This window comes from Cherax quadricarinatus, chromosome 21 (genome assembly GCF_038502225.1).
Source record: "Cherax quadricarinatus isolate ZL_2023a chromosome 21, ASM3850222v1, whole genome shotgun sequence".
NCBI lineage: Eukaryota > Metazoa > Arthropoda > Malacostraca > Decapoda > Parastacidae > Cherax > Cherax quadricarinatus.
In genome coordinates this window covers 6050490-6077584 of record NC_091312.1, presented here as the reverse complement: position 1 = coordinate 6077584, position 27095 = coordinate 6050490, and the positions used below count along the sequence as shown (strand labels likewise).

The 27095-nt window shown below is 39.4% G+C and overlaps 1 protein-coding gene across 4 annotated transcripts in view; it reads left to right on the top strand.

Annotated features, from left to right (window-relative positions):
* The first annotated feature begins 433 nt into the window (after positions 1-433).
* Wdr62 (WD repeat domain 62) overlaps positions 434-27095 on the top strand; it is a 697795-nt gene continuing 671133 nt past the window's right edge. The window contains exons 1-2 of one of the 4 annotated variants that reach the window (XM_070087131.1): positions 434-585; positions 13503-13899. In XM_070087131.1, the coding sequence (XP_069943232.1) occupies positions 13810-13899 (90 nt within the window). In that variant the 5' untranslated portion in view covers positions 434-585; positions 13503-13809. Of the gene's footprint in view, positions 684-13502; positions 13900-27095 lie in introns of all 4 variants that reach the window. The other 3 variants (XM_070087133.1, XM_070087132.1, XM_070087130.1) reach the window with 3 other exon arrangements.

Below are 27095 nucleotides of genomic sequence, written 5' to 3'. Positions count from 1 at the left end.
GTTTTACAGTGCTCTTGATGGCACATATGTTATAAGCACAATATGGAGACCTAAAGAAGGTTAAGCAAATAAGATGGAACAATACGAATTATTCCACTTGAGGCCTTGATGGAAAACGGTATTTGCTAAAGTGACCTTTTAGTAGAAAATATCTAGAAATAATTGTATTATTTTTTATTTTAGTAAAGAATCACTGTCGGGACGAACTGCAATGGCGAAATACTTGGGAAAATTTGGATTACATTTTGACAGTTGGAAATGGTTGAAAAAATTCACGTGGATGAGCATCAGTACTGACCATTACCTAAACATTATGTCCGAGACATGTAATATCCTGTGTCACAAGGAAGGAAAGGAGATACTGAGGTAATTATCCAACTGATTTTGGGGATTATGAAGCAGTGTCTTGTTTGATGTGCATGAGAGGGTGAAAAAAAAGTTGTTGGTGTAGGTTTGTGTGAAAGATGAGTAGTGATGGTGAAGCCCAGGTCAGAGCCAGGTCCTGCAGGACGTCACCGTCAACACAACTCCTCACCATTTTTCCCCAGTTGTATTTCCCCCACCAGTGGAAAATTATGATGGTGTGTGAGTAGCCACCCACCTCTCCTCGATATATAATGACTGCTGGAGTGAGCGTGGTGATGAAGTATGTATGGAAGTGCTGTTGTGGGTTAGTTACTGAGGTGAGTGGAGAACATCTACGGCCTTGGCCTTACTGTTGTCTCCATTGAAAAGGAAATTTATTCACGGGTGGAAATAATCAGTGATGGTTTTGACTTTTGTGGTGTGACGTTGACTTATTGATCAGTGTGTGGCAACGTTCAGTTGAATATTGATTATCAGAAGTAGAGTATGTGATGCTAAGTTGAATATATATTAACTATATATATTACTATATGAAACCATTGTAAAAAATTTCAGTCATTTGTGAGACCTCGGTAAATTTGGTTAATAATGAGTTTTTTTTTATTTAGATTTTGGGTACATATTTTGTTTTACAGTGGTCTTCAGGGTACATACATGTTTTAGGTACAGGAAGAGTAAGAGAAGATGAGGTAAGAGTCTGTTTAGATTTTTAACCTGGAAAGTTAGCCGGTCAGGATATTCCAATAAAGTCAGTGTGTCATCTGGGGACTGTTTGCTTAGTTTTCATTAGGGTAATTTAATGTTCACCCCCAGAATGTGACACACAGCAATTAACTAACACCCAGGTACCTACTTACTGCTATGTGAATGGGCAGCAGGTGTGATGAAACATGCTCAATGTCTTGCTCATACCAGGGCACAATCCCTGGTACTTCAGTGTGAGAGTCGACGATGCTACCAACTGAGCCACAAGCACCTACAACCTAGGATAACGATGCAGTCAGACTCCCTTTTTTCTTTTCTTCTTTTTTCTTTTTACTTTTCCACTGATGGGGTATATAAAATGAAAAAAATTAAATAATTTTATTAAATTGTTTATTTTACATGTATGAAGATCAAAATTATTACTGTATTTTAAGTTCCTTATTTTTAGTCTTATGTGAGAATCTGCACTGCTGTCTACACTTTCATAACTTCTTGACTGTTTGTTATGGTTGCTCTCTAGCTCCTGGGTTCAGTGTCTTGTGTGATTTCCAAACCCCATGGGTTTTGTCATATATGCATTAAAGTTCGTGTATGATACTTATCTCCATTACAGTACTTAATCCCCTAATAAGTTTTTATGTATTGCATACATAAATGGATACATGCTCACTATCATTGTTCTGAAGAAATTCCTTATATTTCTTTTACTCATTTGGTTGACTAGTTTCCATTTGTTTCTTATAGCACTATATGACTGATGTAGGTTCAATGCTTTTTTTTTTTAATGTACCAGTAACAATATCTGTTTATTCTTTATCCAAGTCTTGGAGCTTTCCAGCGCATTTCTCTATCCACTTGGTCAGTAACCTGAAATATATTGAATGATGAAGAATATTCTAATAGATTAGAAACTCGGGATGTTTAATAACTAAGGGTAAGTCAATAAACTCATCAGTAATTTGTCACAATAGGGGTATTTTTTTTAGGGCCCGCACAGGGATGCGACCCACAACAGTTGACTATTTTCTAGGTACCTATTTTCTGCTAGGTAACAAAGGCAGCATGTGTTAAGATACTTGTCCATATGTCCCACTCTATCGAGGATTTGACCAGACTGAGGACCAGTCTGGTAGCCAGATCACTGGACATTGAACTTCCTTACATGCTTTTGATATGGGTGTCACAATGGCACTGTATACTTATCTGTTGACCTCACACATGTGATGCTTAGTATGCTGAATGATTCCCTAAGAGCCAAATATTGTGCAGTAGTTCTTGTATTTTTGCCTGTCACTGACATCATCCTGTTTAAGTGAGCCTTTGGTAAGTGTAATATTCACTACTGGATCCTTTAGCCTCTCAAAAAGCAGCTACTTTCCTCTCATATCTTTCCATCCTCAAATTACTCTATGCTCTCTGTTGCCAGATGTAAGCTACCCATTTTTTTTTAATTTCATTATGTTGGCCCTGTGGTCTGGTGGCAACAGCTCTTGCTTCATATGCTGAGGGCTCGGGTTTGATTCTCGGCTGGAGGGAAACATTCAACACGTTTCCTTACACCTGTTGTCCTGTTCACCTAGCAAATAGGTACCTGGGTGTTAGTTGACTGGTGTGGGTTGCATCCTGGGGGACAAGATTGAAAACCCCAATGTAAATAAGACAGACAGTCCCTCGATGATGCACTGCCTTTCTTGGGTTATCCTGGGTGGCTAACCCTCTGGGGTTAAAAATCTGAACAAAAAATCTTATTTTATACATTTATTTAGTTGAATGACATATTAAATAGTTTTAAATATTTTAACATCACATAAATGAACAGAGGGCAATTCAGCAAATGTATGTTTGATTTGGAGAGCAGGTTGCTTAGCTGGTGTAGTACAGCTGACCTCTTCATCCTCTTCACCATGTTCTGTAGTCTTTAACATCATCTGTAAACACAGACATAAATTAACAGAAATGTTTCCCAGATACATTGGTTATGTACAGCAATCTCTATTCATGTGGGATGAGTGCCTTGAGATTCCAATAAATCCAGAAGTTGTGATTGCCATTAAATAAATCTTTATTTTAAATTTTCTATACAATTAAATTAGGTACTGTACTCTGCTGTGCAATGCTTTGACTGCCTTTAATGTTGATAGCAATGGTGTGATAAATATAGTAACATTCAGGTGAAATCTTCAGATGTTTACACATATACCATATTGATTGAAGGAAATTTTTTATTGTTTTCACTCAAGTGCATTAATTATATTATATAAAATGATAATAAGTAATTATGATTTCATGTATGATAACCCAACAAATGTGAATAATATGGCATTGTACCATGTAACATATTTTCATTGGCATTCTTGTTTTGTATTTTGTACAGGCACACAGTGGAACCTCAGTTTTCGTGATTAATTCGTTCCAGAAAGTTTGACAAAAACTGAATTGTATGAAAACTGAAGCAATATTTCCCATAAGAAATAATGTAAATCCAATTAATCCATTCCAGACACTCAAAAATGTTAACAAAAAATACATTTTATAGAGAATATAGTTTTATATACAGAAAAGAATAAGAAATAAATATATATGACCAATGAAATGGATAAATGAATAGTTAACATCATTTTTACCTTTATTGAAGACTCTTGTTGGCGTATGGAAGACGGCAAGGAGGGGAGGGGGAGGAGGAGGAGAGGTTATTGTTTAGAAGGGAAATCTCCCCTTCCATAAGGACTTCAGGTATCAAGGTCCTCTCTGGGGTTACTTGCCTTCTTTGTCTTTTAGTGGCACTGGGTCCAGCTTGAGAGTCACTGTACCCCTGTCACACAAAAAATCTGTCCAGAGAGGTCTGTTTCTGGAGTGTCTCTTAAGATTTGCCTAAAATGGGCCAAGGCATTGTCATTGAACATGTTGCAAACATGGATTGCAACAGTTTGTTAGGGTGATATTTCTCCAAAAATTTTGCAACTCGCTCCACTTTGCACACATGTCCTTAATCACTAAAGAAGGCACATTCTCCTCTTGCTCTTCCTCTTCTTCCTCTGAAGCAATTTCCTCAGCTGTGGTCTGGTGCTGCCAGTTGAAGTTCTTGCAGCTCTTCAGGGGTTAGCTGTTCCCTGTAGTTGTCCACCAACTCTTCCACATCCTGGCCACTCACACCCAACCCCATGGACTTCCCCAAAGACACAATAGATTCTTCAACAGCTGTAGGGTGATGGTCACTCAATGATAAACAAAGGCAGACTAAGTCACTCGGCGCTTGAGTGGCTGAATGACGTGGGCAGGCAGGTGGATGTGTTTGGTACGGACCATTTTCAGCTCTACGAAAACCAAGGTGATGTATGAAAACTGAGACAAAATTTCGACGGAAAAAAGTCATCGAAAACCAAATTCTACGAAAACTGGGGCATGCGAAAACAGAGGTTCCACTGTACAGTGGACCCCCGCTTAACGATCACCTCCAAATGCGACCAATTATGTAAGTGTATTTATGTAAGTGCGTTTGTACGTGTATGTTTGGGGGTCTGAAATGGACTAATCTACTTCACAATATTCCTTATGGGAAAAAATTCGGTCAGTACTGGCACCTGAACATACTACTGGAATGAAAAAAGTTCGTTAACCGGGGGTCCACTGTATATACAGTACTCTCTCGTATCCGCAAGGGATATGTTCCAAGACCCACCGTAGATACCCGAAACTGTAAATAGTAGTGAACCCTATATATATATGTTATTTTTCGTTTACATGCATACATGTGATAGTGTAATTGATAAATTATGCACAATAATTTATCACTTAATTCTTGACAATAAGTCGAGAATTAGCACTTTTTTGCCAATGGGAAACACTTCACAGCTTCTCTTAGGCTTTGAAGAAGTGCTACCCACTAATTATGTGCTTTGGGGCCATTACTAAGCAACATTGCAATATATATTGGTGAAACTAATTTATATTGCAGGACAAAAATTGCCATATTCTTGATTCTCTCAAATTAATTTACTGTACAGTGGAACCTCGAGTTTCAAACTTAATCCGTTCCAGGAGCTATTTCTAAAGTCAAAACGTTTGAAACTCGAATCAATATTTCCCATAAGAAATAATGTAAATACAATTAATCTGTTCCAGAAAACCAAAAGTATTCAGAAAAAAATACATGTTATAGAGGTTAATTATAGTTTTACATACAACAAATATACTTAGTACAATTAGTAATAATTAAATGAACATATAGAATAACATTTTTACTTACCTTTATTGAAGATTGTTGATGGCATTTGGAAGATAGGGAGGATGAGTGAGGGAGGACTTATTGTTTGGAAGGGGAATCCCCCTCCATAAGGACTTCAGGTATCAAAGCCCTCTCTTGGGTTACTTCCATTCTTTGTCTTTTAATGCCACTAGGACCAGCTTGAGAGTCACTGGACCCCTGTCTTACAAAATAACTGTCCACAGTCCTTAGTTTCTGGTGCCTCTTTAAGATTTCCCTAAAATGGGACATGGTTCTGTCACTGAATTTGTTGCAAAGATGGCTTGTTTCAGCTTGCTCAGGGTGGTACTTCTCCACAAATGTTTGCACATCATTCCACTTGGCACAAATCTCCTTAATCTTCGAAGAAGGCACCTCCTTCACTCCCTCTTCCTCCTCCTCTGAAGCAAGTTTTTGAGCTGTGGTCTGATACTGTTCCAGATGAAGCTCTTCCAGCTCGTCAGTGGTTAGCTCTTCCCTGTGGTCCTCCACCAACTCTTCCACATCCTCACCACTCGCCTCCAACCCCATGGACTTGCCCAATGCCACAGTACCTTCCACAACAGGCAGAGGGTCGGCAGGGTCAGGGTCAGCTTCGAACCCTTCAAAATCCCTCTGGATGGCACATTGTGGCCACAATTGTCTCCAAGCATAGTCCCAAGTCTTGGAAGTCACTCCCTCCCAAGGCTTACCTATAAGGCTTATGCAGGTGTAGATACTGAAGTGATTCCTCCAAAACTCTCTTAGGGTCAACTTAGTGTCTGAGGTCACTTCAAAGCACTTTTCAAACACTGCTTTTGTGTAGAGTTTTTTGAAGTTAGAAATGACCTGCTGGTCCATGGGCTGGAGGAGAGGAGTGGTGTTAGGAGGCAAGAACTTCACTGTGATGAAACTGTAGTCCCTAGACAGTAGGTCTACCAAGTTTAGAGGATGTACAGGAGCATTGTCCAGTAACAGAAGGCACTGGAGTGGCAAATTATTTTCTAGGAGGTATTTTTTCACACTGGGGACAAACACTTCATGGACCCCTCTTCGAAAATTTGCCTCGTGGCCCATGCCTTATTATTTGCTTTCCACAGGACACATAACTTGTTCTTAACGACACTGTCTTTCTTAAACACACTGAGATTTTCTGAGTGATACACCAGTAAAGGCTTCACTTTAAAATCCCCACTAGCATTAGCACAGAACAAAAGAGTTAGCCTGTCTTTCATAGGCTTGTGTCCTGTGAGTGCCTTTTCCTCCTGAGTAATGTAGGTCCTCTTTGGCATTTTCTTCCAAAACAGGCCTGTTTCGTCACAATTGAACACTTATTGGGGTTTGAATTTTTCAGTATCTGCGTACCCTTTAACCCTTTCAGGGTCGACAGGCCCTCTCCCAGACTCATTTTCAGTGTCGAGAAATTTAAAAAAAAAAATTTCTTATGAAAAGATTGTTTTTTTTTTTTTTTTTCCTAAAAATTATAGGCAAAAAAAAATTTTTTTTGCCATCAATACTTACTGAGATATGGAGGCATAAAGTTGACAGAAAATGAGCCGCATGTGGCATCATCGCCGACTACTGGTCACCCGGTATTTTTTTTTTTTTTTTTTTTTTGTACTTTTGTCTATTATTTTTAATATTTTTTTTTCAAGTAACTTTTATGGCCTGTGAGACCAATATGAGCACTATTTTGTAAGTTTTTTCTCTTTATTTACTACACAATAACTGCACAAACACTGTCGTCACTACGTTATTTAGAAAACTTGCTTACACAAACGAATTATATAAAATTTTGTTTATTACTATTTTTCTATACAGTGGACCCTCGACCAGCAATATTAATCCGTTCCTGAGAGCTCATCGTTAATCGAAATTATCGTTAGTCGGGTTAATTTTCCCCATAAGAAATAATGGAAATCAAATTAATCCGTTCCTGACACCCCAAAGTATTGAAAAAAAAAAATTTACCACATGAAATATTAATTTTAATACACACAAACTGAAGAAGACATGCACAGTTACATGACACTTACCTTTATTGAAGATCTGGTGATGATTGATGGGATGGGACGAGGGGAGAGTGTTGATCTTCTTAGTGTTTAGAAGGGGAATCCCCTTCCATTAGGACTTGAGGTAGCAACTCTTTTTCCGGGGTTACTTCCCTTGTTCTTTTAATGCCACTAGGACCAGCTTCAGAGTTACTGGACTTCTGTTGCACAACATATCTGTCCATAGAGGCCTGTACCTCCTGTTCCTTTATGACATTTCTAAAGTGTTTCACAACATTGTCAGTGTACAGGTTGCCAACACGGCTTGCAGTAGCTGTGTCAGGGTGATTTTCATCCATAAAGGTTTGCACTTTAAGCCACATTGCACAGATTTCCTTAATCTTTGAAGTAGGCAACTTCTTCAATTTCTCTATCCCCTCCTCCGAAGTAGTTTCCTCAGGTGTGGCCTCATGCTGATGAAGATGATTTAGCAGCTCATCAGTGGTTAGTTCTTCATTGTCCTCCTCCACCAACTCTTCCACATCCTCCCCACTAACCTCCAACCCCAAGGACTTCCCCAATGCCACAATGGATTCCTCAACTGGCATAGGATTCTCAGGGTTAGCCTCAAACCCTTCAAAATCCCTTTTGTCTACACATTCTGGCCACAGTTTTTTCCAAGCAGAGTTCAAGGTCCTCTTAGTCACTTCCTCCCAAGCCTTACCTATAATGTTTACACAATTGAGGATGATAAAGTGATCTTTCCAAAACTCTCTTAGAGTCAGTTGAGTTTCTGAGGTCACTACAAAGCACCTTTCAAACAGCTTTTGTGTACAGTTTCTTGAAGTTGGAAATGACCTGCTGGTCCATGGGCTGCAGGAGAGGAGTGGTATTAGGAGGCAAAATTATTTTTTCTTACCAAAATGTTGAGATTAATTTGCTGATTGTTTTAAAATGAAAAAAAAAATGTGATCAGTATTTACCAAGATATAGAGGTGTAAAGTTGGCAGAAAATGAGCCACATATGGCAACAGCGGCGAATGCCGCTCACCCGGTAAAATGATTTTTGCTCCTATTCGAAGGTTTCTTGTATTTTCTCTTATGTATTTTATTTTTTCAAGTAACTTAAGTGGCCTGTGAGACCCAAGTAAATTGCAAAGTGCATATGCACTTGGTGTATGCAACACAATAACTGCACATACATAATTATATTGTTGACAAAACTTGTTTACACAAACCAACAATACAAGAAATTTTTTATTACTATTGTTCTATAATATATATACAAATGTACAGTCACTGGACACTTTCCTAGAACTGCTGCAGCTTTTGGAATTCTTTGAAACTTGGGTGTTATGCGCAATGGTGTTTTACACTCCTCACACACAAAACGAGTGTCTCTACATATTGTGGGTGTTTTGTGGTATGTGCACAGACATAACCTCTTCTGAGCAGTTTTCTTGAAAGTAGTAGGAGGCAGTTGTATGGGGTAGTGATCATCAGGCCTCAGATGAGAGGGTACATAAGAACATCAGAAAGGAGGATCACTGCAGCAGGCCTGTTGGCCCATACTCGACAGGTCTTTTACAATCCATCCCACTAACAAAACATTTGCCCAACCCAATTTTCAATGCTCCCCAAGAAATAAGGTCTGATAACTCTATCCACTCATTTGCAAATCCCACTCAAATCTAACCCCTCCCACTCATATATTTATCCAACCTAAATTTGAAGCTACCTAAAGTCCTAGCCTCAATAACCCAACTAGGTAGACTGTTCCACTCATCAACTACCCTATTTCCAAACCAATACTTTCCTATGTCCTTTCTAAATCTAAACTTGTCTAATTTAAATCCATTACTGTGGGTTCTCTCTTGGAGAGATATCCTCAAGACCTTATTAATATCCCCTTTATTAATACCTATCTTCCACTTATACACTTCGATCATGTCTCCCCTCATTCTTCGTCTAACAAGTGAATGTAATTTAAGTCTTCAATCTTTCTTCATAAGGAGATTTCTAATGCTGTGTATTAATTTAGTCATTCTACGCTGAACGTTTTCTAACGAATTTATGTCCATTCTGTAATATGGAGACCAGAACTGAGCTGCATAATGTAGGTGAGGCCTTACTAATGATGTATAAAGCTGCAGTATAACCTCTGGACTTCTGTTGCTTACACTTCTTGATATAAATCCCAATAATCTATTTGCCCTATTACGTACGCTTAGGCACTGCTGCCTTGTTTTAATGTATGTGTTGATTATTTTGTGGGTGCTGGTCTATTGCAGGTATTGTTACTTGGTACAGTGGAACCTCAAAAATCGAACGTATCACATATCGAACGTTTCGGAAATAGGACCATTTTTTCGGACAAACTGTGTCCCTATTATCGAACGCGCCCCTATTTTCGGACCGCTGGGTACGGGACCTGTCTGCCGCCCGCTCTGCCCGCGTCCCCGCGCAGGCGCTGTGAGCAGTCTAGCTTTGTTTATGCTTGAGTGAACACTAACCTGCGCTCTCATTCACGCATTTTACGATTATTTCGTTGTGTTTAGTGCTTGTGGGACTGTGAAATAAGCTGCCATGGGCCCAAAGAAACTTGTTAGTGGTACCCCTGTGGTAAAGAAAGTGAGAAACACCATAGATGTGAAGAAGGAAATAATACAGAAGTATGAGAGTGGTGTGAGACTTGTTGAGCTTGCCAGGATGTATGGGAAAAACAAGTCGACCATCGGTTCTATCCTGTCAAAGAAAGAACAAATCAAGGAAGCTGATGTTGCGAAAGGTGTTAATACAGGGAGTGGATGAGGTGCCTTCTTCAAAGATTAAGGAGATTTGTGCCAAGTGGAATGATGTCCAAATGTTTGTGCAGAAGTACCACCCTGAGCAAGCTGAAACAAGCCATCTTTGCAACAAGTTCAGTGACAGAACCATGTCCCATTTTAGGGAAAAGTTAAAGAGGCGCCAGAAACAGAGGACTGTGGGCAGTTATTTTGTGAGACAGGGGTCCAGTGACTCGCAAGCTGGTCCTAGTGGCATTAAAAGACAGAGAAGGGAGGTAACCCCAGGGAGGGCTTTACCTGAAGTCCTCATGGAGGGGGATTCTCCATCCAAACACTAACCCCAACTCCCTCTCTCCTCCTTCCTAACTTTCAGATGCCATCACCAATCTTCAATAAAGGTAAGTAAAAATGTTATTTTATATGTATTACTATACATAATTAAAAACTATAGTATTTGTTGTATGTAAAACTGTAATTAATCTCTATAAAATGTATTTTTTGTGTGAATATTTTTGGGTTTCTGGAACGGATTAATTGTATTTCCATTATTTCTTATGGGAAATATTGCTTCGAATTTCAGACTTTTCGAATTTAGAACTAGCTCCTGGAACAGATTAAGTTCGACTTTTGAGGTTCCACTGTACTTGAATATTATTTGTCTGGTGACTGACAAACGAAATTCAAAATTTACCATATTTTGGTTTGTTGTTGGTCTGCAACTTATACATGTTATAAGCATTCAGCATGGAAATGTCAAGAAGATGGAAAAGAAGTTTTATGTACCGCTTACAACTCTTGCGATCACAATCAGCGAACCTAATCTGCATTTCACTTTTGTCCACTGAGTGCATATTGAGGTTGTAGTCCATCACAGCTGCAGGTTTTAGAATGGGTTCATTGGTCTCTCTGTTCTGCCTGCCACTGTCTGCCATTTTGTTTTGGTGAACTGGTGTCAACAATATGACATCATGTTTGTCATGCCACCAAAATGCCATGATGTCATTGGCAGCAAATGCCTGCACCTCACCTCTTTGAGTGCCTGCGTCGAACCTGGACATATGCTTACAATTTGCACGCACTGTGCCACATACGTCTGTCATGTTCACTCACAAGAAATCACTGAGTAAGGGGCTTGTGTATCAGTTATCAATATAAAATATATGCCCCTTACCAAGATATGGTTCCATCATTGTTCTAACCACATCACAAGAGATACCCAATAATTTCCTGGTATCTTGCAATGTAATACTGCCATTGTACACAATTATATTCAGAACCAGACCACTTTTGCAATCACACAGTACAAATAACTTATACCAAAGCGTTTCCTCTTGCTTGGTATATATGTACTGCTTGAATGACATTCTACCTTTGAACAAAATCAAAGACCCATCATTAACAAGCTTCCTGAAGGGATAAAAATACATACAGCACTTTTGTTTCAGGTACATAAACACATTCCTGATCTTATATAACCTGTCATTTCTGTCAGGCCTTGTTTTGTCTGAGGAGTGTAGCATACGTAACAGTACATAAGAACATAAAGAAGGAACACAGCAACAGGCCTACTGGCCTATGTGAGGCAGCTCCAATTCTCCCACCGGCTTAAGCCAATGCTTTGACCTAGTGAGGTCAGAAATCGATTCACTGATATAATGTCACTGAAAGATGGGGTTGAAATCAGACAGTCTGTCAACCAGTATGTGGTGACATTGTGCTTATACACATGTGGCATAAGCATTATTGTGGCAAAGAACAGGTACATCTCTGCCATGGTTGAGTCCTTCCACTTGTGCAGGTGTGATCTTGGTGAAACAGTTGTTTGATGTGGTGTATTTGAAGTATGTGTTACTTTGCCTGACAATAATGTCCATCAGGGGTTCATCAAAGAATAACTGAAAGCATTCCAGTTCAGTGGCATTGTTCCCAAGTGTACACAATGGCTGTATTCCACTTTGTGTTTCATCAAAGTGATGGGGATTGGGAACAAAATTGACACCTTGCTGCCAATCCCAGATGCAGTCTGCTGGTAGGTACTGGATATTGACAGGTGATTGTGGTTGTGGGAGTATGGGGGTGGTTGAGGGTGGCCTTCGTTGTGGTTGTTCTGAGTTAGCGGCGTGGGTATCAGCATGGGCCGCTGCTGGTGCCACATGACGCATGTCACCACCATCACCAACTGCTGCCCCATGCATGTTATCCATCCCCGTTGTAGCAATATCATCGTCATCTTCACCATCAGTTCATGGTGTAGGGCCACAGGATGTACTCTTAAGATTTACTACTTCCCCATGGAATGGCACATGGCACACTACCAGAACACATGCTGCGTTGTACATACTGCCGCTTCACTGGAGAATATTCCCCCTCACTGTCACAACTCGAACTGCATTCAGTAGCTTGGAAATCACTATCACTATCATTTTCACTGCTCACATCTGAGTCCTGTACACAGGGAAGTAGTTTCCTGTTTCGCCCTGGCACAGGTGAACGTGAATGAGAAGGCCCAGCACCAGAGGTGGAATGTTGTGAGTCGTCTGGGTTTTCATCACTGATTAAGTTATCCTGGGCACTGCTTTCGGTCACACCCTCCTCAAAACCGTGAAATTCACCTTCACTGGCACTTTCATCAGTGTTATAACTATCACTTGGGAACAGAAGATTTCCAATTCGCTGGGGAGTACGGGGCTTCTTACCGTGAGGCATGGTGAAATGGCCTTCCCACAATGCCCCACTGGGTCCCCGATTTTTTTTATACTGTGCACACCAATCACACAGACCCATTCTCTCACATGTGGGCCTACCAGCTTTCTCCTGCTTGATTTGAAGCTGCTAGAATTTTGGCGTATTAATACATTGAAAACACTGGCTCGTAAGAAGTATTTATACGACACTGACAGTCAAAGTGTTAATTCTTAGGGGAAATATTACTTCGGTTTTCGGCCTTTTCGTATTTAGGCCGACCTTCTGGAACAGATTCCAGCCGATAACCGGGGTTCCACTGTACATGAAAATTACAGTTCAGTTGGTTTTAGTTTTGATACAATTGATACAAATACAATTACATTTAAATGCTTGCTTAAAAGAAAATCACTTATTATGCAAAGTCTCTAGGTAAACTAATCCCAAAGCTTTTATACCACTTAATTTAAGCCAAGCATATAGTTTTACACATTGTGTAACAGTCAGAAAGTGGTTGAGATTTAAAATAAATAGGTAGTAAGAGTAGGCTAACTGTGGCAAAGAAATATACATTGAGTGTAATGAGAGAGGTTGCAAGTGACATATTGGACAAATTTAATTTACATTAATTTATGTCAAAGCAATGAAACGCATCTTATGTACACTAAAGGTAACAGATGTCTACTTTATTGTATTTTTATATTATTGATGACTGCACTTTTTATTACAGCATAATCATTTTTGTTTCAGATATTTATGCTGGGTGTAACTGAATGACTTGAATCACCACAAAGTTATCTTTGGAAATTTCTATTAAAACTTTTGTGAACTGGCATACCAGTAGAACTTATCTTAGTAGAACCAGTCTTAGTGTGCCAAAGATAGTGCCACTTATAGCATAAGAGCAAAATAAACAATAGCAGTGTTTTAACATAACTTGTCAATAAGTGTGAAAGTGTAAAGTAATGATATGTGTTATTTGAAAAATAGTTAAGAGGGTGCAAGCTTATTGCTAACTGGATGTTGGTGCTGGAAATATTTCGCAACATCCCTTGCAATGGATGGAGATGGAGGAACTCCTCGTCGAGTAGTGAGGGTACCAAATTCAAGGCAAGCATTGAAAGACAAGATCCCTCTTTCAGAGAAGGTAAGTCTTTTTGTTAATTTTGAGTCTTAGTAGGAGAAATTAACAAGTATCAGTGATGCTCTAAGAATTCGTGGAAAATGCGTATGTTAGGTTGATCTTCACTAACAAAGCAACATTCACAGCAGTCTACATATTCAGAGGAAATCCATATCTGACTAGTGTAGTACAGTTTATATCACTAGTCTGGTTGGTGTTGACATTATTATGAAATAATGACCAGAAAGATTAGGAGTGGGAAAGTCATTTAGCCAGAAAAAAAAAACACTGGATAATTTAATCTATTTACTGGTTGCCTTTAATAAAGTAAAAACATTAGATAATCAAAACTCATGAATAGGAAAGCCTGAAAGTTTGTAAAGAAGACTTCTGCAATGGCAGCAGTTCATATTTTTGTTTTAAACAGATATTTTAATTGTATATAAATAGGGATCAAATATTTCTTGTAAAAGAGGAACAAGGGGTTTATGATGTATTTACACAGGAGGTTTATAATGTCTTTAAACAAGGGGTTTTTAATGTCTTTAAACAAGGGGTTTATTATGTCCTGAAACAAGAGGTTTATAATGTCTTTTTGTTGCTGTTCTTTGGTTATACAGTGGAACCTCTGCTTGCGAGTTTAATCTGTTCCATGACCTTGCTTGCAACTGGATTTGCTCGTTTGCAGTCAATTTTCCTCATTTAATTTAATTGAAATGCAATTAATCCGTTACAGTGGAATTCTGTACTTCAATAATTTTGCTAATATCAATTCTATGGCTTATTTATCTATCTCACTTCATCTAATATGACATAATAAACAATATAAATAACATAGAAACCTGATATATACTCTAAAATGAATAAAATATGTAATTCATGTAGTGGTATGGGCGGTGTCGGCGGTGGACGACAGTTTGTCTGGAGACCGGGCAAAATACTTCATGAATAATTTCGCTAATATTGTCTATATGGCTTATTTATCTATCACAGTTCATCTAATATGACATAACAAACATTATAAATAACATAGAAACCTGATATATACTTCAGAACGAATAAAATATATCATTATATATGTGGCGGTGGAGGCCAACGAGAGTTTGGAGACAGGACAAAATACTCCTTGAATATTTCGCTATCATCAACTCTATGGTTTATTTATTTATCACAGTTCATCTAATATGAAATAATAAACAATATAAATAATATAGAAATCTGATATATACTTTAGAATGAATAAAATGTCATTATGTAACAGGTGGAGGCGGCCACAACCGCTCCCTCTTTGTTGTAGTAAACACTGCCATCTACTGATGGCCTTTTGAAGCCATGTATTATTATAATTATTATTATTATGTAGTACATTATTATTATATATGTATGATTATTATTTATTTTGTTTTTTCAACAAACCGGCTGTATCCCACCAAGGCAGGGTGGCCCAAAAAGAAAAATGAAAGTTTCTCTTTTTAAATTTAGTAATTTGTAAAGGAGAAGAGGTTACTAGGCCCTTGCTCCCGGCATTTTAGTCGCCTCTTACAACACGCATGGCTTATGGAGGAAGAATTCTGTTTCACTTCCCAATGGAGATAAGAGGAAATAAACAAGAACAAGAACTAGAAAGAAAACAGAAGAAAACCCAGAGTGGTGTGTATATATACAGTGGACCCCCGCATACCGTACGCATCGCATACCGTACAATCCGCATACCGATCGCTTTGATCGCAAAAATTTAGCCTCGCATACCGCCCAAAAACCCGCTCACCGCCCTTCGTCCGAGACGCGTCCAATGTGCGGCCTGAGCCACGCTCACATGTTTCGCCGGTGGCATTGTTTACCAGCCAGCCTCCGCGGTAACATCCAAGCATACAATCGGAACATTTCGTATTATTACAGTGTTTTTGGTGATTTTTTCTGGAAAATAAGTGACCATGGGCCCCAAGAAAGCTTCTAGTGCCAACCCTACAGCAATAAGGGTGAGAATTACTATAGAGATAAAGAAAAAGATCATTAATAAGTATGAAAGTGGAGTGCGTGTCTCCGAGCTGGCCAGGTTGTATAATAAACCCCAATCAACCATCGCTACTATTGGTGGTACAGCTGCTGCTGCACTGTCAGCTGCTGCTGCTGTTGTACCACCGTCAGCTGCTGCTGCTGCTGTAGCATCGTCTGCTGCTGCTGTAGCATTGTCTGCTGCTGCTGTAGCATCGTCTGCTGCTGCTGTAGCATTGTCTGCTGCTGCTGTAGCATCGTCTGCTGCTGCTGTAGCATCATCTGCTGCTGCTGTAGCATTGTCTGCTGCTGCTGTAGCATCGTCTGCTGCTGCTGTAGCATCGTCTGCTGCTGCTGTAGCATCGTCTGCTGCTGCTGTAGCATCGTCTGCTGCTGCTGTAGCATCGTCTGCTGCTGCTGTAGCATTGTCTGCTGCTGCTGTAGCATCGTCTGCTGCTGCTGTAGCATCGTCTGTTGCTGCTGTACCACCGTCAGCTGCTGCTGCTGCTGTAGCACCGTTGTTGGTGTGGCTTATTGAGAATACCAAGAAACAATTAACCCCAGAGGATTTTCCACCCAGGATAACCCAAAAAAGTCAGTGTCATCGAAGACTGTCTAACTTATTTCCATTGGGGTCCTTAATCTTGTCTCCCAGGATACAACCCACACCAGTCGACTAACACCCAGGTGAACAGGGAAAAATGCCTGGAACTAGTGCTCATATTGGTGAATTTAAAGCCAGCAAAGGTTGGTTTGAGAGATTTAAGAATTGTAGTGGCATACACAGTGTGATAAGGCCTGTTCTGGAAGAAAATGCCAAACAGGACCTACAGTACTCAGGAGGAAAAGGCACTCCCAGGACACAGTGTCTCATCAGTCATTGCTGCATCTTCAATAAAGGTAAGTGTCATTTATTCTTCATTTAGTAGAGTAGTACATGCACAATATATATTGTGCATGTACTACTCTACTATTGTGCATGTATCCTTCTCTTTGTGTGTAGGAAAATGTATATTTCATGTGGTAAAAATTTTTTTTTCATACTTTTGGGTGTCTTGCATGGATTAATTTGATTTCCATTATTTCTTATGGGGAAAATTCATTCGCATACCGAACATTTCGCATAACAACCAGCCCTCTTGCACGGATTAAGGTCGCTATGCGGGGGTCCACTGTATATGCTTGTACATGTATGTGTAGTGTGACCTAAGTGCAAGTAGAAGTAGCAAGACGTTCCTGAAATCTTGCATGTTAAACAAAAAAAAAAAAGGACACCAGCAATCCAACCATCGTGTAAAACAATTACAGGCCTCCGTTTTACACTCACTTGGCAGAACGGTAGTACCTCCCTGGGTGGTTGCTGTCTACCAACTTACTACCTATAATACGTATTAGTATACATATTATATTATTATTATTATTATTGTATTATATTATTATACTATTATTATTATTATTATTATTATTATTATTATTATTATTACAATGCAAATAATTTGTAATTTTTATTCCCACAAAAAAATAAGATTTACTGTTATGCATTATTGCAATAATTGAATAAATAATGTCAACCCATTCACTACTGCATATTGGAATGTTTACTCTTGAACATAGCCAAGCAATGGAACATTTCTCCTAAGTTGAGCTCAATTTCAAGGTACTTGAAAGCAATCAAAATCATATCTATTTCTGTAATATACCTTCCATTCTACCAAATGAGACCAAAATAACGAGAATACAACGATAAAAACCATACAGAAATACCGCTAAGGGGTGGCTAATTGCTGAGAAGTGAACTCCATCATTTATGCTCCAATTTCTTTCATTTTTGGTGTAAGTTAAGAAGCATCTTTCCATCATACATTGCCCAAGTTTCAATAAGATAGTCCAACAAACAAATGAGATACAATTCCCTAGATCAAGAGCAAGAGCTCTTCACCAGCGTTAAGGAACCTGCCTTGAGGTCTGCTCGCTTATGGAAATTTTGCTTGCGTATGGAAGCAAAAAATCGACCCATCGACTGCTTGTATTTGGAAAAACTCGCATGTGGATGCGTTCGCTAGTAGAGGTTCCACTGTACTAGTATTTTGTTTGAGTCATGAGTTGACTTTTTGTGCCTGGTTATAACATATCATCATTTTATGGGATTTTTGTTTACCCATTTTAGCCACCTTCTTTCCCCTCAAGCATACACGCAGACACACAGGAAAAAACCTACCTACATTTCATGCTTTTATTTTTGTGAGGATTGCAGAGGTCTCTTATATTATTTTTCATCCAGACGTTACTGGGATATCATGACGTTGCAGGGGATTTTCATGTTTTATTAACATTTATTCATTATATATATGTTCAAGTTTTACATTGAAGATTTATATAAATTTTCCATAGTGCTTTTAGTCATTTGCTGCTTTGTCAGTGGTATGAATAGCATGTACTAACTAGTATGTACACATGAACATCAGAATTAGATTATTGAAAATACATTCCATAAGAAATAAAATCATGCATATTATTGAAGTCCTAAATGAACTTTTGTGGTGTTTTATGTCTGACAGACATGACTGTTGTAGTTTGATGTAGCAGTGATTGCAGCTGCCCTTTCCAGGTCTTTTTCAGTTTACCATATTCTGAGGTCATCATCTGCTTAGGGTGGTGGAGTTGCAGTCATTTATTCTCCATTTCTGTCAAGCGTTCATAGTCCAATAGGCCAGCCTGTTGCACCGTTTGAGGTACTGGAAGTAGCTGCAGGGGCATGATGCATATGTTAAGAAAGACCTGCAAGGGCATGATGCATATGTTAAGAAAGAACTGCAGGGGCATGATGCATATGTTAAGAAAGAACTGCAGGGGCATGATGCATATGTTAAGAAAGAACTCGATGATGCCAGAGGTCCCCAACTCTGTTTTGCTCTTCTTCTATGCATATGGGGAATTACCAATGAACCTCAGGCAGTCTTCAAGAGGGAACTGGACAGTTTCCTCAAGTCAGTGTCTGAGCAGCTGGGCTGTGGTTCATAAATTGGACTGCATGCAGCCAGCAATAACAGCTAGGTTGATTAGGTCAGGACCGGGCTGTGGTGGCATTGACCTGTGGAAATGTCCCTCAAGTATCCTTCAGCAGATTGTGAAGCTGATGGCTGTGTATTGTCCTGGCACTGATGGCACAGATTCCTTGTTTCTTGATTGTTTTCTTATTGAATTCTTTGCAAAGAAAAGTGGTCATCTTCTTCTGAGTGGTGACTTTAACTACTGCATTGATTGTTCATAACAGAAGCCTTATTTGTGAGAGTCCTGGAGTTAACATATGTGAATAATTTTGAGAATAATATGTTATCACCTACCCACATTGGTGGTCATATATTGAACTTAGTTATGCCAGTTTTTACTGACAGTGAAGACTGGAATAACTAGGTTAAGGTAATGTCTCGGTTATATTATGTCTGGCCATTGTGTTGTTACTTTTAGCCTTGATATTTCAGTGTCTCCTCCTGATAAGTGCATAGTGTCTTTCTGTAATTATATATAGAAAGCATGATCAGGACAAGGCTAGTGTGGTGGTGAGGGGTGTCTTGGGCAAGGTGGGTACATCTGCACTGTCTGTTGATTACTTAGTAAAGATTTATGATGAGGTGCCTGTGGCAGTGACATAAGTTCTGTCCTTTGATTACTGAAGGATCTTGATTAATGACTGCCTCTTGGCATGATTTTTCTCTTACCCAGCTACATAGGTCCTGTAGGAGTGCAGTGTCTTTGGCATAGATTATGTACTCTTGGATCATGGTCCGATTATGTAAAAGCCTCTAGAGCAGTTGTAAACAGGGTATTGGCTAATAAAGTGGAAGAAATAGTCGGATCTTACTCTCCTGGTTTGCCCGTCTGAATGATATGCTTGGTAGTGTATCTGAACCTGCTTTGTCTGCCTCTGATTTTGCTATTCAGTTGGCTTTAGCTTACTCTTATTGTTTTGGTCAAAAAGTAGAGAATAAAATTTGGACTTGGATTGAACTCTAGAAAGTGCAGAGTTCTCTGATTGTTTTAGCTTGTCATTTATCACAGATTATAGGCTTACTCATGGTTTATGCCAGTTGGTATATAGCTAAAGCACATTGGTCATATAGAGTATAGTCAATAATAAACATAATGAAGTTGATATTGTCTATGTGTTGTGCTAGAATGAGCTAAAGTACAACTAAGTATAAACTAAAAATGTAAAAACACAAATTAAAAATAGCACCAGACTCTCACTTGTAATTGCACTAAGGTCTAATATAATGAATTTGGTGTTGTCTATGTATTGAGCTAGAATGAGCTAAAGTACAACTAGGTTTAATCTATTATTATTATTATTATTATTATCACACTGGCCGATTCCCACCAAGGCAGGGTGGCCCAAAAAAGAAAAACTTCCACCATCATTCACTCCATCACTGTCTTGCCAGAAGGGTGCTTTACACTACAGTTTTTAAACTGCAACATTAACACCCCTCCTTCAGAGTGCAGGCACTGTACTTCCCATCTCCAGGACTCAAGTCCGGCCTGCCGGTTTCCCTGAACCCCTTCATAAATGTTACTTTGCTCACACTCCAACAGCACATCAAGTATTAAAAACCATTTGTCTCCATTCACTCCTATCAAACACGCTCACGCATGCCTGCTGGAAGTCCAAGCCCCTCACACACAAAACCTCCTTGACTCCCTCCCTCCAACCTTTCCTAGGCCGACCCCTACCCCGCCTTCCTTCCACTACAAACTGATACACTCTTGAAGTCATTCTGTTTCGCTCCATTTTCTCTACATGTCCGAACCACCTCAACAACCCTTCCTCAGCCCTCTGGACAACAGTTTTGGTAATCCCGCACCTCCTCCTAACTTCCAAACTATGAATTCTCTGCATTATATTCACACCACACATTGCCCTCAGACATGACATCTTCACTGCCTCCAGCCTTCTCCTCGCTGCAACGTTCATCACCCATGCTTCACACCCATATAAGAGCGTTGGTAAAACTATACTCTCATACATTCCCCTCTTTGCCTCCAAGGACAAAGTTCTTTGTCTCCACAGACTCCTAAGTGCACCACTCACCCTTTTCCCCTCATCAATTCTATGATTCACCTCATCTTTCATAGACCCATCCGCTGACACGTCCACTCCCAAATATCTGAATACAGGTTTAATCTAATAATATAAAAAATACTAGTTTACAAAGGCACAAGACTCTCACTTGTAATTGCACTAAGGTCTAATAGAAGTTGTTAACAAGAACTAGAGTATAACTAAATTTAATTTGACAAGACAAAATACACAAGTTGAGGTATCAAAAGAAAATAAAAAATAATAAAAAAATAAAAATGGCAATGACTCGGTTATAATATGATGGTAAGGTGGTGCACAGGATAATATTAAAGTTGGAGTTGAATAAACAAGCTTAAAAATTGGTAACAAAAGGTTAAGAAAAGTAAAATAAAGTTGGGTGATAAAGTCTACAATAGAATAGGGCAATTATAAAAAAGTATATAATAAAATTGGGTAATAAACTTTACAAATAATAAGGGCAATAAGGTATTGGTAAAATTGGGCAAGTATAAGATTGGGTAATTAACTCAAGACTAAAATAGTGCAATAATAAGATGAAAAGTTTACAATAAAGTTGGGCACTAAAATATAAAATAAAAATGGGCAATAATAAAAAGTTTACAATAAGGTTGGGCTATAAGAGATTTTAAAATAAAAATGGGTGATAGAGTATTTTTGAAGTGAGGTAGAATACTGAGGACAAGCTATGGGTAGTTTAAATCAAAATAAAATAGAACAATGAAGTGGTAGGAAGTAAAAAGGGAGAGAGATTCAGTAGATATTAAACACAATTAAGACTATGAGGTAGAATGGTCATTGAATGCAACAGTGACATTCAAAAGTAATTGGGGTATTGGAAATTTTTTGAAGGGAACAAAATTAATGGCATTACAACACTAATGGTGGACAGTGGGTATTATCTGCACCTTACTCTGATTCTGTTAATCCAGCCTCACTTAGGAAAGTTTTAAGGTCATGTTCTGTAGAGATGAAGTATCTCTTCCCATCCCTCACAAAGCACTGGTGGATTTTTTGGGCATAGCGTAATTTTCTTAGCCGATAAAGAAGGTTTTGTCTTGTTTTGGTAAGTCGCTCGTTGACGTAAACATCAGTTTTCATAGAAACGGATGGTTTTAGTAGGTTGTTCCTTTGTAGGCTAGTTTGGAATTTTAACAGCACTGTTTTTTTACCTGCTTAGTAGCCCATCAGTTTGCAATCCTTTAGGTCATCACTACCTGTGTTAAGGCGAAGGTGGTCCTTGATAAGCTGTAGGGTAGTCTCCATGCAGGTTTCTTGGGTGACTGTGGGTGGGAGATGTTTGCTGTTAACTACAACAGCGTCAGATAGCTGTTGTTGGTCATTATGGTCTTGGAAGTTGGTTATGACATTGGCAAGTTGTTGGTCCACTCTTGATCTTTCCTCTATAATGTTCATAGTAAGTAGGGTGACTTGGAATGAAGTATTAGAAAAGATGTTGGAAACGTGTTTGGCAATGGAGTTGGTGGGGAGGTCTATGTGTCTCTTCTCGTCAGTGTCTTCTCTGGGTGTGCGGAAGATGTTTAATGCCCGTCTTCTGCAGTCTCTGATGAAATGATGAGGATAGTGAGGTTTGGAAAATACTTGTTAAATTAAAGTGCATTCTTCCTCAAGGAACTCATTGCTGCAGATTCTGAGTGCATGCAGGAAAAAGCCTATAATTACACCATGTTTAGTTTTGGTGTCGTGGTGAGAGTAGAAGTGGAGAAGATCGTTTTGATTGGTAGGTTTTCAATAGACTTTAAAACGAAGTTCATGGTCAGCTTTGCAGAGAAGAACATCAAGGAAAGGAAGAGTGTTGTCAACTTCTTTTAGTGTGAACTGGATTGAGGGCTCAACCTGGTTGAGCTTGTGTTGGAGAGCTTGAACGTTTAAGCGTCTGGGAGTTATGATGAGAATGTCATCAACATAACGGAGCCAGGTGACAGACGAGGGAATAATGGCGGAATAACGCTCGGCTTCCAGATGTTCCATGTATAGGTTCGCTAGGACGGCACTGAGTGACGAACCCATGGGTAGTCCAGAAGTCTGGTGAAAGAGGTGATTTTTGAAAGAGAAACACGTAAATCCAACACATACTTCAATAAGGTCGATGAAATTGCTGGCTGGAATAGGAAGATCAAGTGAATCATCAATTTTCCTGCGCAAGAGATCAATGGCTTGTGTGGTAGGTACTTTGGTGAATAGGGAAGTTACGTCAAGGCTGGAGAGTTTCTTGTTCCTGATGTTGATGTTGAGAATGTGATTGAGAAGATCACCTGAGTGTTTGAGATGTGCTGGACTGATTGTGCCCAAGAGTTTAGAGGACATTACCAGTAATAGGACATTGCCAGTAATAGACAGGACAAGCTTCCATCCTCTGCAGGGGTATACATAATCCCTTGTAATGACTGCAGCAAATTATATGTGGGCGAAACATCAAGAGACCTCTAAACACATTTCAAAACACCAGTACGCAGGCAGATCTAACGATTCAAGGAATACCTGTGTTCAACACCGAAATTCACACAACCATTTAATCAACTACAGAAATGCAAGACTTATTGCCAGAGAAGACAACACTCAATACCGAAGAATCTTGGAATCATCGCTTATCTCCATATCCATCAACTTAAACCAGAACAATGGCTTCTATAACATAGCTGAACTCCTTGCCAAGAAACTTCTTTATCGCTATCCCACATAAGAACATAAGAATAGAGGAACACTGCAGAAGATCTGTTCATAAACTTATCCAATCTTTCTTCCAAGCTACCAAAGGTACAGTGGTCCCTCGTTTTTCATAATTAACCCGTTCCTGGAAGTGTGACTTATCGAAATTGACGATTTTCGAATCCATTTTCCTCATAAGAAATAATGTAAATCCAATTAATTTATTCCAGACACCCAGAAGTATCAGCAACAACTTTTTTTTATACCTTAACCCTTTCAGGGTCCATCCCGTAGATCTACGGCTGGTTGGTGAGTGTCCAAACCATAGATCTACGCCAAAATTCTAGCGCCGTCAAATTTAGCGCGAAAGTGCTCATAGGCCTACATATGAGAGAATGGGTCTGCGCCGTAAACAAAAAATCTAGGCGCCTGCATAGGATTGTGGGAACGCCGGCTCAGTCACCCTTGTTCACCATGCCTCGTCGCAAGTCAGCTCTCACTCCCCGGAAAATTGGGACTCTTCTCTTCCTGTCTGATAGTTCTGACACTGATGGAAGTGGAAATGAAGACGAATTCTACGGCTTTGATAAGTTAGTGACCGAAAATAATGACCAGGATATCGATAATAGTGCAGAAAACCCCGACGATCCTCGACCTTCTACCTCTGGTGTGGGCACTCGTGACTCACGGTCGGGTGTTCCTAAACGTAAGAGAAAACTAATATTTTCCCGTGGCCTGGCCTCTGACTTCAGTAATGACGATGATTCTGACGTGGATTGTGATTTTATTGCGCTCGACGATCATTCGAGTAGTGATAGTGAGGAAACATATTCACCAGTGAAGCGTCGGTATGTTTGCCGCCGCATGCGCTCGGGTAGTGTACCCTATGCTGTGCCCAGGGGACGGAGTACATCCCGGAGTACATCCCGTGGCCCTACACCCGTTTTAGGTAGTGATAGTGAGGATGATGTGGCTACACTTGGCATGGATGGGCCACAGGCATCAGTGGATGGTGTTAGTGGGGCTGGTGGTGGTAGTGGCACCGCCATGCGTGACTCGCTGTGCCACGCAGGGACCCACGCTGCTGACTCGTCAGTTCAAGGACAAAGCGGAGCGTCACCCACCAGCCCGCCACAACCACCCGTACAACCAGCCTATGATGTCCAGTATCCACCAGCAAACCGTATCTGGGATTGGCAGCAAAATCCCAATTTTGTTCCCAGTCCTCACCACTTTGATGACTCTCAAAGTGGAATTCTACCTACCTGTCCCCTTGGAACCACGGCCAATGAACTGGAATTCTTTGAATTATTCTTTGACCAGCCATTGATGGAAATTATTGTCAGGGAAAGTAATAAGTATTTTCAGTACACCATGGCAAATACGATCTTATCACCACAGTCAAGACTACACAGGTGGAAAGAGACGACTGTTGCAGAAATGTATTTGCTTTTTGCAACAATAATGCTTATGCCTCACGTCTATAAGCATAATATAAAAGCATACTGGTCCACAGATCGGCTAATTTGTACCCCATCCTTCAGTGAAATAATACCAGTGAACAGGTTTATCTTACTGTTACGTATGTTGCACTTCTCTGACAAAACCAGGCCTGACAGAAGTGACAGGTTATACAAGATTAGAAATGTTTTCATGTATCTCAAACAAAAGCTCAGGATATACTTTTATCCATTCAAGAATCTTGTAATTGACGAGTCTTTGATTTTGTTCAAAGGTAGACTGTCATTCAAGCAGTATATACCGAGCAAGAGGAACCGCTTTGGTATAAAATTGTTTGTACTCTGTGATTGTGACAGTGGCCTGGTGTTGGATATTGTTGTATACACGGGTAGTAAAACATTGAAAGATACCAAGATGTTATTGGGTATATCAGGTGACGTAGTGAGAAACATGATGGCACCTTATCTTGGTAAGGGCCATACATTATATACCGATAACTGGTACACAAGCCCATTACTCAGTGATTTCATGCGAGTGAACAAGACAGATGTGTGTGGCACAGCGCGTTCTAATCGTAAACATATGCCCAGGCTCAACGCAGGTGTTCGTGGTGATGACGTGCAGGTGTTTACTGCCAATGACATCATGGCATTACGGTGGCATGACAAACGAGATGTCACATTGTTGACAACCATTCACCGTAATGAAATGCAAGACAGTGGCAAAGTTGATTGAGTGACTAATGAATGTATTCGAAAACCAGTGACAGTGATTGATTATACACAAAACATGCGCTTGGTTGACAAATGTGACATGCAGATTGGTTTTGTTGACTGTGTTCGTAAGAGTTACAAGTGGTACATGAAACTTTTCTTCCATCTCATGGACATTTCAATGCTGAATGCATATAATATGTACCAAATAAAGACTGGTAACAGACCACCGTATGGTGAATTTTGTTTGTCTGTTGTCAGACAACTCATAATGAAGTACCAGGTAACAACACCTGCAATACAACATGGTCCTCGAATTCATCACAATATACCCAAGCGTTTGAGGAGAGAAGGTGATCATTTCATAATACAGCTTCCTTCAACTCAAAAGAAATTTGCTCAGAAGAGATGCATTGTCTGTGCACAAACAAAACGACGGCAACAAAGACGCAAAGACACTCGGTTTATGTGTGAGGAATGTAAGGTGCCTCTGTGCATGGTGCCTTGTTTCAAGGAGTTCCACAAGCTCCAGCAGTTCTAAAACCATGTCCAGTGATTGTAAATATGTAAATATATGATAGAACATTAGTATTATACAATATTTGTGCATGTTTATTGTAATAAACAAAAGTGATAAACAATAATATGATAATAACTTTAGTGCGGTTATTGTGTTCAATACAGTGAGTATATATATATCAATTATATACAGTATTGGTCTCTCAGGCCCCAAATGTTAGTAGGAATAGAAAAAAATTGGAAAAGAAAAGAAAAAACAACTAAAACAACAAAATAATATAATACGCGTATGTGGAATTCGTCAATGTTGCCGCCACCACATCATTTTCTACAAACTTCTTGGCACTGTATCTCGGTAAGTACTGATCAGATTCTAATTTTTTTTGTTTTATTACCTTCACAAAAATATGCTCTTTAATTCTGTAAGAAAAAATAAATTTTTTTTTTTTTTTCAAAATTTCTTGGACACTGGTGCGTGACTTCAGATTTTGGCCTTGGACCCTGAAAGGGTTAAAGATAGATTTACATGCACAAAAAATGAACATTCAACATGACAGTTACCCTTATTGAAGGCTGTTGTTGATGAATGGAAGACAGGGAGGAGGAGAGAGGGAAGAGAGGTTATTGTTTGGAAGGGGAATCCCCCTCCATAAGGACTCTAGGTCACTTCAGGGGTCACTTTCCTAGCTTAAATATAGATTTACATGCAGAAAAAAATGCCAAATAAATGTAAAGCACTAATAAAATGTATAAATGAACATTTA